The 16,337-nt window shown below is 39.4% G+C and overlaps 1 protein-coding gene across 1 annotated transcript in view; it reads left to right on the top strand.

Moving 5' to 3' along the window:
* CENPF (centromere protein F) overlaps positions 1 to 16,337 on the top strand; it is a 101,565-nt gene that overhangs the window by 35,235 nt on the left and 49,993 nt on the right. Inside the window, exons 2-5 of the mRNA XM_079900158.1 lie at positions 7,846 to 8,044; positions 9,033 to 9,229; positions 14,847 to 14,968; positions 15,382 to 15,473. Coding sequence (XP_079756284.1) covers positions 7,883 to 8,044; positions 9,033 to 9,229; positions 14,847 to 14,968; positions 15,382 to 15,473 — 573 coding nt within the window. The 5' untranslated portion in view covers positions 7,846 to 7,882. The remainder of the gene's footprint in view (positions 1 to 7,845; positions 8,045 to 9,032; positions 9,230 to 14,846; positions 14,969 to 15,381; positions 15,474 to 16,337) is intronic.

The raw sequence follows: 16,337 nt of genomic DNA on the forward strand, positions 1-16,337 counted from the left end.
CATTTGCCCAGAGGTATATCCTGAACTTGGGCTACCTTTTCTTCCATGTGAAGCAGACAATCAACTGTTCTGCTCACAGCTCTGCACACTGGAATCCCCCCTTGTGGTGCTGTAGGGAGCAGCAATTTGTTTTCAGGACACCCCAACATATGAAGCCAACCCATCTGTGAACGAGAATCAGGCATTTTCTCCTCTTTGGCTTGTTTGGGGAACCCACAATGAGACCATAGATGTGCATTGAGACAAAGCATTGGTGAAACAGAACAGGTGACTTGTGGCCACTTATTTATGTAAGTTATTTGTGGCTTGGGCTCCATCATAGAATGGCTTGCTGCTGCACCCACTAGAACCCCTGACTTGGTGGATCTGACAATACTCAACTAGTGATGGACATACCTGATATTCCAAGGTCAGGTGCTCAGTCTTTAATAAAGCCAGTAGCACATCAGGAGTCTTTTTTCAAATGGTGAGTCATTCTCTACTGGAGGAAACATGGCTTTGCTCCAGGATGCTGGGGAGTCTGTGCAATGAATTTCTCCTTGAGGCTTGCCAGAGGCTTGGCCTTATTGGCCACAGTTATCTCTAGTATTATTAGGTTTGCAGATGATATGGCCAAACGCCGGGCTCTGCCTTGATTTTGCACTGTAGTGGCTCTCAGCTTTCTGCTGGGCCAATGCTTGAATATTTCCGGTAATAGAAATCAAGTGAAACCCAAGTGTGCTGGCCATTTATCTGTCACCTAGGAATACAATCCCAATCAAAATTCCAGAAGGCTTTTAGAAAAATTAATATTCTTATACTGAATTTTTTTGAAAGATAAAGGCCCTAAAATAGATGACACAATTTTAAAAAGATCATAATGTAAATCGAGGATTTACATTACCTAATTTCATGACTTACTATAAGACCTACGGTAATCAAGACAGTGTGATACAGATGTAAAGATAGACATATAGATCAGCAGAACAGAATAGAGAGGCAAAAATATATCCATATTTGTATATTCAACTAATTTTCAACAAAGGTGCTTTCAATGAAGGAAGGATAACCTTTTCAACAAATTGTGGTAGAATAACTGGATCTCTATATGGGAAAACGTAAATGTTAACCCTAACTTCACACCATACACAAAAATAAACTCAAAATGAATCATGAACTTAAATGTAAAAGCTCAAATTATATAATTTCCAGAAGAAAACAGAAGAAACAGTCTTTGCAAATTTGGGATAAGGGATTTATCAAAAAAAAAAGCATGATGTGTAAAGGAGAAAATTGAATAGGTTCCATCAAAATCAAATGTTTCTGCTTTTCAAAAGACATCATCAAGAAATTTAAAAGACAAGCAATGGACATATATCTGACAAAGGCTTTGTATACAGAATATATGGGAAATCATACGAAGACCAACTTAATAAAAACATAGGCAAAATATTTTAATAGATACTTCACAAGATATACAACTAAATAATAAGCATGTCAAAAGATGCTCAATGTCGTTAGTCATCAGAGAAATGCAAATTAAATCCAGTGTGAAATACACACACCAATTAGAATGGCATAAAGACTGACTACCACATGTTGGTGAAGATGTGGATCAGAGATAGAACACTCATGCATTGTGGCAATGTGAAGTACACAACCACTTCGGAAAAGACTGAGGATGTTTCTTAAAAAGTTAAACATCCATGGTAACTAGAGTTATTGTGGTGATCATTTTGAAATGTGTAGAAATATCTAATCACTACATTGTGTAACAGGAACTGCTTCACAAAAATAGGATGTTGGAAATGGAAGCAGGCTTTTCAGTGCTTTTGTGGCAATCTCAGGATATTCCGCCTTGACTTTAATCCAGAACGTATGAAGATTTGAAGTTGTCTCAAACATATATTTTTTTACATTTATTTATTTTATTTATTTTTATATTTGGCTGTGTTGGGTCTTCGTGCTGCACAAGGGCTTTCTTTAGTTGCGGCGAGCAGGGGCTACACTTTGTTGCGGTGTGTGGGCTTCTCATTGCGGTGGCTTCTCTTGTTATGGATCACGGGCTCTAGGCGCACGGGCTTCAGTAGTTGTGGCTTGCGGGCTCTAGAGCACAGGCTCAGTGGTTGTGGCGCACGGGCTTAGTTGCTCTGCGGCATGTGGGATCTTCCCAGACCAGGGCTTGAACCTGTGTCCCCTGCGTTGGCAGGTGGATTCTTAACCACCGCGCCACCAGGGAGGCCCTGTCTCAAACATATTTTTAAGGCCACCGTCATTTGCGATCTCAAGCAGTTGATCCTCTTCTAGGACGGACAAAGTCGATTCACCTGACTTATTCACAAATGGGTCATGGATCCATTCCTTCCCAGTTCGGGGGTCTTTTGTGGTTGGGAAGTAACGCTCAAAGTCTTTTGAAAGCTGAGATAGCTGATCATGCACCAGCTGGGAGAAAGAAGGCCCTGGCTCAGTCTCTTTCAAAATCTCTGCTAATGTTTGAAACATGTCAAAAATCCCAATGTGCACTCATCGCCCCCAGAATTCCAGTTTGGCTTTGAATGAAGCCACTTTATCTGCCGACTTGAACACAGTTGTCGTTCTCCCCTGAAGTGACAGATTGAGTTCATTGAGCAGGTTGAATATGTCACACAAGTAAGCAAGTTTTGCGACCCATTCTGTGTCACTGAAATGTGCTGCCAGTGGTGACTCTTTATAAAGGAAATCTCTAGAGCAGCTCTCATAACTCAGAAACTCTGGCCAGTGAGCTACCCTTAGAAAGCCATCTCACTTCTGTGTCTAAGAGAAGACGTGTGTGCTCTGCGTCCGTCACCTCACAGAGCTGTGCAGATAGACGTGAGCTAAGGGCATGTATTTTAATACATGATAATATTAATTGATAATAATATTGATAATTGTTCATCATCAACTTAATCACATCCTGCAAAACGCTGTTAAGTTCAGTTGACATTTTTCGGCTAGCCAGCATTTCTCTATGGATGACACAGTCTGTAGACTCACATTCAGAGGCGACCTCTTTGACCCGAGTAGTGAAACCAGAAAGCCGTCCAGTCATGGCAGCTGCTCCGTCCATGCATATACTGACACAAAATGACCAATTCAGTTTTCCTGATATGTAATCATTCAAGGACTTGAATAATTCTGCAGCTGTGGTGTTGGTTGGCAACAAAAGTGCACATAACATATCCTCATGCACATCCTCCTGAAAAATATATCGCACAAAAACAAACACTGTTGCCTTGTTGTCAACATCGGTAGACTTGTCAACCTGGATTGCGTACCACGGTGACTCATTAATCCTCTCTAACAATTGTGCCTCAGTATCCTCTGCTATTTCATCAGTTCCTCTAGTTATGGTGCTAGCCAAAAACAAAGCTGGGGAAAAATAGAGGCAGGGGAAGGGAATCATAAAATTTAAGTCACAGAAATATCACTGAAGTTGCTACAATAGTCTCCATCACATAATTCCCTTGTCCAAGAAGTGAATGTATTTCTTTATTATTTATTATAGAATAGTGTAGCACAAAGCTTGGCTATACAGTGGTCGCTAATAGACATCTGCTTAGTAATGAATGAAAGAATAGTAACTGCAAATTTCTCATTCAAACCTTGAGAATCCTCTATTACTCGTCTTTCTAGTTCTGTTTTCCTTAGGCAGCTAATACATAGTCGAATAATTACCCTGGGAAGCAACATAGTTGGAATTGTTGTTGGCGTCAGAATTTGGTTCAAATCCCCAAACAGCCAGATACTAGACTGATAAGGAAGAGTGTCTCATAAAATTCTCTTCCCTTACCTGCTCCCTCCTCTCTCCTTGGGGCTTCAAGGAGACTGGAGAACAAGGCCTTTCTCCAGCTGGCAGTTTTACTTCCCAAGATAATTTTATTTTTAAGTTCTATGTGTAAAATTACTAGGGAGTTACTAGGGATGCAAAGATGAATTTAAAAAGATTTTAATCTACAGGATTTTCTGAGTCTGAAGGGGAGGCAGACGTAAACATAGATATCTATATGTATAACTATATTTATCTACCCATCTATTATAAGACACGGCAAAAATCCTAAGAGTATAAACCAAGCTCTAGGAAAGGCCTAGGAAATTATTATTTCTAAGGGGTGGGTGGGAATAGCGAAATTTTAAGAAGAAAGTGGCATTTGAATGGTGTACTGAAGGATGAGCAGAATTTCAGTGAAAGGTAAGGGGCTGCAAGAACGGTCTAATAAAAGATAAAGAGAGGAAGACAGAAAGATTGGAATCTATTGAGGAAGACAACAGCATCAGAGATATATTAACTTAACAATTCATTGTTTTGCTCCTGCCTTTAGCTTATTTTTAGTTGAGAGAAATAAAACGGGTACATAAATACCCACAATACTAGTGAGTTTCATAGAAAAGGAGAGGTTGCATCCTGTTTCGACGATTTTTTTGGCTACAGTGTTCTCCCCTGGAATCCCAGCTAACAGATGTTCAGAATCACCTCTTTAGAATATGATCAATAGAGAACAGCAGTTAAGAGTGAGATCCTGCATGTTCTAGATTCAATTTCAAATGACTTAGCTTCTATGTGCTTCAGTTAACTTTTAAATAAAAATAAGAATATTTTCCTCAAAGAATTGTTAAGAATGACACGGGATGAAGAACACATGGCAGCACAGTACTTAGTATTTATGTCCTAAGTTATATATTTAATAAATAAGTAGATATGTGTGTACAGTATTGAGTTTTCACCAGACAGCACACTCCAGCGGGCTGCAGCCGATAGGCCTCACCCTCCTAATCAGTCTGCCCATTCCCTGGCTTTTGCGGAAAGAGCGGTTCATAACGCCTCCCAGCCTCAGCTAAAGCACGTGGACTCCGCCTCCCCACAACAACAAAACACCCTGTAGCACCAGCACCGGCCGCTCTGCTCCTGTGGCTTGATTTTTTTTTTTTTTTTGGTGGCTTGATTTTTAAATCCATCCGAAAGGACCAATCAAAGGCGGCATTCCGAGTGCGCGGAAGCGGATTGGCTGACAGCTGATGACAGTGACCAATAGGCTTTGAGATGAGTTTGGTCTGGGTCGGAAGCGAGCGAATCGAAAACGGGTGGCGGTCGCGGGCAGTTTGAGTTGGAATCTGTGCTCCAGCCCGCGGCGGCTGTACTAGGGCCCGACTCTCTGAGTCGGGTTTTTCCCGACTCTGCCAGCAAGGTGAGCGTTCTGCTTGGGTCCCGGCTCTGGCGGCGGGAGTGAGGGAGCTGTTGGCCTTCTGCAGGGGTTTACTGGGCGGGGATGCCTGTGGAATCGCCCTCCTAGGCACTGAAGGTGCAGCGGGCCGCCGCCTCTTCCCTTCTGACGGAACTGGGGAATCGGCCCCGGGCCAAGTTCTTTGTGGTGTCGGCCCCCCTCTGCTCCTGGTAAAAATGGGCTCGCACTAGTGTCCGGAGGCCCTGCTCGGTCACGGGCTTGCCCTTTGGAGGATCAGTTTCCTCCTTTGTAAGGTAAAAGACTTGGGAGATCAGCAGGTATTTACTAGCAGCCTTCCGCGCCTATTTGAAATTTGGACATCGGTCCTTTGTTGCGTGGAGAAAATGCAAACTTTAGTTTTGAGGGTTTTGATCCGGGCAGCAGGTTGCTGTGCCTATTGTTAGTTGCGAGAGCATTTCTCTCACGCCTTCCACGTTCATTTGGCTGCGCCTGTGTTCCTGGCTCCGCTATGGGATGAGGACTCAGAAATAAATGACTTTGAGCCTGGTCTAGAGGAGCAGGAAGAGTTTTCATTCACAGGCTCCGAGGTGGCACTTTAGGCGGGAACTTGGGTTTCTTGGTGGAGATGGGGAATTCTGATAAAGGGAAAGCGCAAAACGGGCCTGCCGTGCCGGGGGTGGGCGAGTCACAAGGTCACAAAAGAGCTTCCTCGGGCACTTTCTGGGGTTGAGTGATTCGGGCATGGAGAGTGTCCTCCCCACGGTTAAGACAGAAACAGCATTTTCTGGAAGGAGGATAGTCCTGCAGATCTTTTTTGCAGGAACCTCGATATCCAGGGCTTTTCTACATCACCCACCCCCGCCCCCCTCTCCCATCCCTTTGCCTCTCACATCTTTGAGGATTGCATTTTTTGTCCTTTTCTCCCAGTGGCTCCATAGAGATTGTTGAATGGTTGATGCCTTAATCTGTCAAAGTCCCCTCTAATCAAAATTAGCTTGGGTCTGGTGATTGCTTTAACCATTTATTTGTTGCTGTGTCTTAGACTTTGGAAATGGAAAAGCATTTAACTTGCCAGTCTTCCTTCTGTTTATTTCCATCATCTCTATCATCTTTTTAAATTGCTCCTTTTAATATTTTGTTCGCTATGGTGTATGGATGTCATGATTTCAGTGGCTGGCAGAATTGTTTAGGAGTTGTAGTTGTGTGCCTCTGAGGTATGCTATACCCACCCGTGAACCCCTGAATGAGCAAGCTAGTTTGGAATAGAAGGAGTAGCCTATTGGGGCAGTGTAAATTGTCCTTTGTTGGTGGAGCGAGCGGCATGAGACTCCTTTAAGTAGTTTTTGGGTAAATGGGAATGGAGTTTAAGATGTTGTGTTCAAAGAACTAAAAGGGTGGGGTGGGAGGTGAGAATGGCAGAGAAAACAGCTCTCCAAGGCTTGATACTAAAGTATGTGTTTTCCGAGACCCTTCCTTCTCTTTTAATATTTGGAAAAAGTTTTATTATACTTAGTACTTTCATCAACTATTTATTAATCTGATAAAAAATGTCATTGATAAAGTCGACTGAAACAAAACGCTAAAAATGGTTGTGGGCTTCATTTAGTAAAAAACAGATTCTCATCCTGTTGCTAAAGGAACTGGAAAATGAATGCTTTTTCTTTCGTTTAAGTTCTAAAGGCTAATGGATAAAGAATAATTGCCATACTTGTCTCCCAGCTGATTTAAATTTTCTAAGATATGCCTGAGAAAGAGGTAGGCCATTTCTATCTTGGCGCCACAGGCATCAGTATACAAATGAAAAAGCGTTTTCAGTGACTAATACAATCGCTAATATGTATGGAAAGCTTACCAGGAGATACTGTTCTAAAGCTTTAGGGCACCACCACCATTATTATTCCCATTTTACAAATGAGGAAACCAAGGCATAGAGGTGTTAAATAACATGCCCAAGGTCACGCATCTTGTAGTTTGCTGAGCAGGGATTTGAATCACTAAGGCTATATACCTGATTCCTGGTCAGGGTCTGTCTGGAGAATGACTTTACTGCATTTTGCAGTGATTCTAGTGCTAGTATGGCATTCACCCTTTGTTCATGCATGCATTGACTCAACAAATGATAACCTCTTGGGAGGAAAAGGAGGTACCTGTGCCATGAGGGACTTTGATGGGGAGATATGACCAGATTATGATGGTTGTCCTCAGGGAAGGCTTCCTGGAGGAAGAGGGACAGAGTATGAGCGGGAATTAATGACATGAAGAGAGGAAAGAAGAGCATTTGCACAGTAACTTATCATGCATTTTATTTGTCCTGTGAGACCTATTTCACCAGAAACCTTATAGCAAAATATTCATGTCTTGTACAATGAAAACAAACTGAGTGGTAGAAAGCAGGTAGCCATATAAGGGTCAAAAATGAGATATAAGAAAACCAGAAAGCAAGGGGAAGCCAAACAAGCATACTGTGTACTATTGACACTTCACAGTCAGTTATTAGTAGTCACCTTGCAGAGGGTGGAGAAGATGGATGTTATACTTTGTTATCTTTTGAAACATGAAGTTTTGAAACTTGATTCTTAGAGGTGGTTATGTAGATTAGTTAGTCTCTGAGACAGTAAGTTTCTTTTTACTATAGTAAGACCAACAGGTTGTTTATTCTTTTCAGTTTATTTATAAATGTTTGAATAATAAAGGAGAGAAAAATGAGCTGGGCTTTGGAAGAATGGAAGGAAGGCCTGCCTACAAGAGCTCTTCAGAAAATTCAAGAGCTTGAAGGACAGCTCGACAAACTGAAGAAAGAAAGGCAGCAAAGGCAGTTTCAACTTGAAACTCTAGAGGCTGCGTTGCAGAAGCAAAAACAGAAGGTATTACTGAAATGCTGGTATTTAAAACTGTTCTCTCATTATTTGGATGAATGATTTGGTCTTTTCAATTTAGAGAAAAATGATTTTGCCATCTTCAGGTGGTAATCCCCCCTCCTCTCCTTTATTGAATCTTTTTTTTTTTTTTTTTTGGCCACACCACGTGGCATGTGGGATCTTAGTTCACCGACCAGGGATGGGACCGCGCCCCCTGCAGTGGAAGCTCAAGCTGAGTCTTAACCGCTGGACCACAGGGGAAGTCCCCTCCCCTGTTGAGTCATTTTTATTTTAATTACCTCATTTTCTCTGTTCTTTGTTTTCATTTCTGCTTACCTGCTAATGTGTAGGGCTGCTGAGTTCCATTTTCACTTCTGTTTAGGACCAAGAATTGGGCATTGCTTTTGCATTCTACACTAAAATGGCCGAAAATCTCTGGCTCCGAATCTGGGATCAATATTAGAGCACTTTGCAGTCCAAATAGATATCACTTTCTGAGAGTGAGCTTTTCACCTTGGTATTCCCACCTCTCTCCAGGACTAGTAAATGGAAACTTAAATAGTACTTTGGTATCTTTGCATTAGCCAACCCATAGTAATACAATTACTGCTCCTAAAATGTTTTTGCTAGTGGGAGAATTTTTCAGTTTCTTACAGTAACTGGCTTTAGCAGCTGAACTTGAAAATGAATAGCTAAGGGAGGGTTTATAAGATTTATTTTTGATTTTTTTAATTCTTGAAAGCCTATTAAAGCCTCTCTTTCTAGGATGGGTTTGTGTAGCCCTAACCAAAGACTGTAATACATGACTTTGCAAAACTTTTCTATCAGTAGGCTTCAAAGTGAGATCATCTAAAATCTCGGTGTACATCAAACACTGACTTCTGTATTTTTTCAACCATATCTCAGAAAGTTAGTCATCAGTGTTAGATTAACAGATACTATTTGGTAAATTCATGTGTAAGAGACCTAGTTCCTTTTGAATAATCTGCATTAGGTTGAGAATGAAAAAGCTGAGGGTGCAAACCTGAAAAGGGAGAACCAAAGCTTGATGGAAATATGTGAAAATCTGGAGAAGACTAAGCAGAAGATTTCTCACGAACTTCAAGTCAAGGAGTCACAAGTGAATTTCCAAGAAGGACAACTGAACACAAGCAAAAAGCAAATAGAAAAACTGGAACAGGAACTTAAAAGGTAACTTTTTTGGGAATGGTATTTATTATAGATGTCTTTGTATATATTCATCAGATGCAGCTATCTTTTCCTTTTATGGTGTAATTATTACACATTGACATTTTTTTCTTTCCAGTGGAATGAACAATGATTTGAGGAAGATTAATTCTTTTCTTATATGCTTCAGTCCTATTGTTGCATGGCTCAGTACTGTATAAATTCATTAAATGGTTGCTAGCTTATTCATTTACTTATTCAGTATATGTTTATTAAGTTGCTTCATGTGCCAGGCACTGTGTTTGTTACTAGGGTATGCAATAATAAATAATACCAAAACTATCAACAGTGGTTACTGAAAAAATGGAGGGAAGTTAAAGCATGGCTTATATTGATGGCTTCTGTTTTCTCTGTGTGGAAAAGCTGTTGTAGAGAATCAGAGAACTAGGGAACTTCAAAAGGACTGAGGAGCACTGAGGGCTCAGTTGAGATTGGAGGCCAGGAATTTATAGTGGGACCAATCTATAGCGTTTAATGAGTTTTTTTTTTTTTTCCTTTCTTTAGCATATAAATGCTGAGAAGGTATACAGGAGGATCGATTTAGGGTTTTTGGGCGAGGGTGATGGGATAGAAGACAGTGGAATAATTGAGGATATTGGAAGAGAGTGATTGAAGTTGGGTGCCATGGAATCTCAGCTGGAGAGGAGGGAAGTGAAGTCTAGAAGACTTTCCTACTGAGGTCCCCATCCAAGAGACCCATCTTCCATCTTAAGTATTACATAATCAATTCACCAATATCAATTCCATATTTAGGCAATAAAAAAAAGGTGCTTATTACTACTTTTCCATTAAAAAAAAATCCCCCAAACAACTAGAGGCATTATTCAAAATAAATTTAATGGGACTTGAGCACTGCTGGCTTATAAATGGAATCTTCTTGTTCTAGTAGTGGAATTTTGTCAAAATAACAAGGAGTGATAAATACTAAAAGCAAAAAAGACTTTAGCAAATTGCCCTATTGTTAATTCCATGAATATACACCCAAAAATTTTAAGAAAAAATTTTGTTTTGAAATAACTTTAGACTTCCAGAAACAATTGTTAACATCTTACATAACCAGAGTACAATGACCAAATCAGAAATAAACATTAATTCAATACTATTAACTAAACTACAGACTTTATTGGAATTGCACTCATTTTTCCAGTAATGGCCTTTTTCTGTTCCAGGATCTGATCCAGGATTCCACACTGCATTTAGCTGATGTTTTCTTACTTTTTTTTTTTTTTTTTTTTTTTTTTAGTATTTATTTGGCTGCGCTGGGTCTTAGTTACTTTTTTTTCTAAGCTCTGATGGTTTCTTGTCTTTTGTGACCTTGACATTTTTAAAGAGCACTAGTCTCCTTTATTGTAGAATAGTCCTCAATTTGGGTTCGTCTGCTGTTTTTCAACAATGGCAGAATTGACATTTTGGACTGGATTATTCTTTGTTGTGGAAGGCTGCCCTGTAGGCTGCATTGTAGGATACTTAGAATTCCTGGCCTCTACCCACTAGATGCCAGTAGCACTTACACCACCTCCAAATTTTGACAGTCAAAAATGTTGCCAGGCATTGCCAAATGTCCTTTGGGAGGGCAAATTCATCCCGGATGGAGAATCACTGGGTCAGATTGAGGTTATGAATTTTTGGTAAGAATACCACAGAGGTAGTGACACACCTTTATAGTGACGTGTATAGTAGTGACGTGCATCATATCAGAGTGTACATGATTTAATTTGACTTTTAAACCGATCGCTTGTTAGGGTGTTTATCTGGGTTTCTGCATTATAAAGTTACTGTTTTTCCATTTGTAATTAATAAATATTTTGATGCCAAGAATTTTTTTTCCTGGCATAGCTACAATAATCTTAATTCTACCTACAAAGGAAACATACTTTTGAAAGTTAAAACGTTTAAAAATTACAGTTTGCCCTCCATATCCATGAGTTCTGCATCCACAGATTCAACCAACCAAGGGTCAAAAATATTTGAAAAAAATTCCAGAGAGTTCCAAAAGCAAAACTTAAGTTTGCTGCGTGCAGGCAACTATTTACATAGCATATACATCGTATTAGGTATTATAAGTAACCTAGAGATGATTTAAAGTATACAGGAGGATATACATAGGTTATACGTAAATACTACCTATGTGATTTTATATGAGAGTTGAGCATTTGCACATTTTAATATTCAAGGGGGTCCTAGAACCAATCTTCTGCAGGTAGATTGTTAGGGACAACTATATGCTTGTCTTTTGATGAAGCTGATAATTTAAGTGCACAGAAATCTTTTTCTAATTTTGTTTCCTATCCGTGTGGGAAGGTGGCTATCTATAATTTGCCATGTTAGAATGATAAATAAATTTCTGTCTTGTTGAGTTCTTTGTTTTCCTAAACTCTATCCTGGTCTGTGTTCATCACTATTCCTAGCACCTGGCAATTGTAGGTCCTCAAATATTTGTTGAATGAATGAATGAAAGAGAGGCATTTGTTTTGGAAAGCAGGTGCTCGGGAAGTAGGAAGCTCACTTCAGTATGCTAGAATAATCATTTCTTTGAAAAGAACATTTTGGCTGCCAATGTTAGAAATATTGGTTTTAATAATTTACTTTATTAATTGGTTTTAATAATTTAATTTAGACAGAAATGTTAGTATTTTTTAACATTTGAGAAAAAATGCTTTTGTATACATTTCCCTATTTCATTGAAAAGTGCCATTTGGTAGCAGTGCCTGCAGATATAGTTCATGGTTGTATCTGACATGTAGCAATGGTTAAATGTTAGCATTAATATTATCAGTTGTTAGGTATTATCGTCATCATGGGATTAGGATACCCTCATAGCACATTTAGTTTAAAAATATTTTTATTATCTATGATGTTGATAGATATAGATGTTTATAAAAGTTTACAAACTGTATAGACTTTAGACTATAAAAACTATTGAGTATACTCTTCTATAGTATAAAAATTGTTAAGGGTATAAGACCTATAGATTACGATAACTATTGAGTATAGTTTTAATTATTTAATTTTTGGGGCAGTGTTGGGTCTTTGTTGCGGTGCGCAGGCTTCTCATTATCGTGGCTTCTTTTTGCAGAGCACGAGCTCTAGGCACGCAGGCTTCAGTAGTTGTGGCACGTGGGCTTCAGTAGTTGTGGCTCGCAGGCTCTAAAGCACAGGCTCAGTAGTTGTGGCACACGGGCTTAGTTGCTCCACAACGTGTATGATCTTCCCGGGCCAGGGCTCGAACCCGTGTCCCCTGTATTGGCAGGCGGATTCTTAACCACTGCACCACCAGGGAAGCCCCGAGTGTAGTTTAAAATTTTTCACTGGTAACCTTCAGGTACAGGGCAGGAACTTATTTTTTCCATCAATGGCCACCGATTTCAGGTACATCTTGAACGAGTTAGGTTGAACATTTGAAATATTGGTCAAAAACTGGTGAATAATAGACACAGAACACAGACTGGTTGTTGTCAGGGACTGGGGGAAGATGGCACTGGGGAGAAATTCCTTAATGGTTAAAGAGCTTTACTATGGAATGATAGAAATGGCTTTTAAGTAGATAGAGATGGTAGTTGTACAACACTGAGTGTAATTAATGCCACTGCATTGTTCACTTAATCTGGTTAATTTTATGTTACGTGAATTTCACCTCAATAAATTATTTTTTAAAACAAAACAAAAAATGAACAAACAAAAACAAACAAATAAAAACTGGTGAATATTAGCAATCTCATATAGTTAAATTAGACCTAGGAGAAAACAGCTTAATTTTATGTTTTTTTGTTTTGTTTTGGTGGTGTGGTGATTTGTGTTTTTTCTCTCCCTAGGAGACAGGAGATACAAAGGTTTATAAAAATAATAGGGTATACTTTTATTTAATAGTTAAAATTAATAAACTTTTTTTTTTTTTTTTTTTTTTTTTACTGAAAAGATGTGAATTTGAGAGGGCAAAGAAACATCAGTTTTGCAAAGTTCTTCAAAATTCATCTCTGGAGTTTTACCAACCTTTTTACACCTTTGGAAGTCTATAGACCTGCAGTGTCCAATATGGTAGCCACTGGTTACATGTGGCTGTTGAACACTTGAAATGTGGCTAGTGTCAATTGAGGTGTGCTGGAAGGACACAACCCAGTCCAAATTCTGAAGATTTAGTACAAAAACATGTAAAATATCTTATTAATGATTTTTGTAATGATTATAAGTTGAAATTACAATATGGAAAATATTGAGTTAAATATTAAGATTAAATTCATTTATTTCTTGTTACTTTTTTCATGCTAATACAACATTTCTGTTGGAGGACTCTTACCTGTTATAAATTCGAATGTGACAATTTGATTTGCTGAGCAGCCATTTTCAGCTCATACATTGCTTCTTCCTTCCCGGATTGAATTTGGAGCAGGCAGAGCTAGGGCACTGAGGCACTTTCTTCACTACTTTCTTCACTCCCTGCTTTGAGTAATGTGTCCTTGGCAAAGAGAATGGTGCACATCATTAGCCATTCTACTAGGGTATTCATTTTATTTCTTGTGTTAAGTTAAACTCAGAGACATTGGAGACTTGCAGGAATTGAGTCCTCTCTTAGGTTTGCTTCTGAAGGGTGTTACAACTGAAATGGTAGGGACACTCTGTACACATATACAATACAATCGGCCCTCGTATCCACAGGTTCTGCACCCACAGATATGGAGGGCTGAGTGTACGACTGCTGTTTTATATAAGGGACTTGAGCATCCCTGGATTTTGTTATCTGCAGGTGTCCTGGGACCAACAACCCACAGATCCCAAGGACGACTGTATATAGCTCACTTTCTCCAGTTCTTTGGATCTGTTTCCTGCCAGTATCTTTTCTAGATGCATTACGTTAACTTGATTTTTAAAATGTGTTTTAAAAATATCACAAAAGACGTGATATGTATATCAAATCTGTTTGTTTTTGGTTTTTTTGCGGTACGCGGGCCTCTCAGTGTTGTGGCCTCTCCCGTTGCGGAGCACAGGCTCCGGATGCGCAGGCTCAGCGGCCATGGCTCACGGGCCCAGCCGCTTTGCAGCATGTGGGATCTTCCCAGACTGGGGCATGAACCCGTGTCCCCTGCATCGGCAGGTGGACTCTCAACCATTGCGCCACCAGGGAAGCCCCAAATCTCTGTTTTTATAATGACAATATTATAAGTAATGCCATCCGGTTTTATGATTTGAGCCCATGCTCCAATTTCCTCCTGTGTTTCTGAAATTCTGGTATTTTGTAGCACTGTGTCTTTCTTTGGCCTAGAATATAAAATTTCATTGGAATGTGTCCCAACCCTCTCAACTCTTCTTTGCTACTGTGGTGGTTATTACAGATCTTCATTATCGTCTTTATCACGTTGTAATTACTGGTCTATAGTTCTGTTTTCCTAACTAGACTGAGTTCCTTTGAAGACAAAGGACTGTCTCATAAATTAGTTCTTATTAAACGTCTGTTGGATAAATGAAGTGGTAAGAATTCTTAGAGGGTTGGTTTTTTTGTAAGTTTATCGCTTTCTGAGAACGTATGGTGTTGGTATTCTACAGCTGTTGCTCTGATTTGCCATCCTCTCGGGTCCTTTTCTCATAGGTGTAAATCTGAACTTGAAAGAAGCCAACAAGCTGCACAGTCTGCAGATGTCTCTATGAGTCCATGCACTACACCACAAAAAATTTTTGCAACTCCACTCACACCAAGCCAGTATTATAGCGGTAAGGATATTTTCCCTTTGTATAAATAGCTCTTTTATTGAGATTTTAATTCTGCCAAAGAAATGAATTCATTCAACTTTGAATTCAACTTCTAATTTTAGCATTAAAAAAAAGCAGCCATTAGTTACATATACATTTGTGTATCTGTTGAACTATGTTGAGCCATCAGTAAGCCTTTAAACTTTTCCCTTTATCCTATGGTATTTTAAAACATAATTCAGTTTTGGAATATTTAAAACACCTATGTTTCCATGTATTTTGATATTTGAGTAATTTGATCAGTATCCATTGCCTTAACCAAAATATTCTTTCTATCTGATGTACTAAGATACTCATTTCTAGGCGATCTATCATAATGATTCTTTGCAAAATCAGTGATCGAAGTAAAACTGTATCTCAATGTCTGTGTTTAGGTTCCAAATATGAAGATCTAAAAGAAAAATATAATAAAGAAGTTGAAGAACGAAAAAGATTAGAGGCAGAGGTGAAAGCCTTGCAGGCAAAGGTAAATTAATTATGGGCCTTTTAATAGAGTATGCAGTTGAAGAAGTACTTTGATATAGGATGCAACAAGGATAGAGAAAAATCTGCTTCACATAGGGCTGGCACATTTTTATTACACTGAGAAAATAAAGTTCCTGGCTCATTGGTTATGGTATTTTTAAATTTTAAAATAGGTAAGAGTAGAGTAAAATAGATTGGGGAGATGACTTTATCCCTAAATATTAAATGTTCACCAAATTCCATGGAAACTGTGGTCATGTAATTATTTCTCTGTTAAGATCTAATGATAAAGAAGAAGTTTCAAGAGGGTGGGACCAGAGTCATAACTGACACTCACTAGCTTTGGAACCTGGAGGCGATTGCTTCCTGTTCAGGCCTTCTGATGGAATGTGGTGATTGCTACCAGGGACATGAGGTTTGGGGGTCATTATTAATGAACTGTTTATTTCAGGTGAGAATGTTATCAACGTAATCTCCCCAGTTCTTTTAACTAAGTTGCTGACAAGTGTTTTAAATTACATTTTGATAGGGGTAAAAAAAGCAGAGAGAGGTGGGTGAAAAGATTTGTTTAACATCAATAAAATAAACAAAATGCGTATTTTGGAAACCCCAGCTTTTAGTTTCAGGACTGACCCAGAAAACACCTGGTGTCTATAGAATATACCTTTCCCATTTCTGTGCACGATGTTATTTATTTATTATTTATTTTATTATTTTTTTTTGCGGTACACTGGCCTCTCACTGTTGTGGCCTCTCCCGTTGCGGAGCATAGGCTCTGGACGCGCAGGCTCAGCGGCCATGGCTCACGGGCCCAGCCGCTCCGCGGCATGTGGGATCTTCCCGGACTGGGGCACGAACCCGTGTC

The sequence above is a fragment of the Stenella coeruleoalba genome (genome assembly GCF_951394435.1).
Source record: "Stenella coeruleoalba genome assembly, chromosome: 1".
Classification (NCBI taxonomy): domain Eukaryota; kingdom Metazoa; phylum Chordata; class Mammalia; order Artiodactyla; family Delphinidae; genus Stenella; species Stenella coeruleoalba.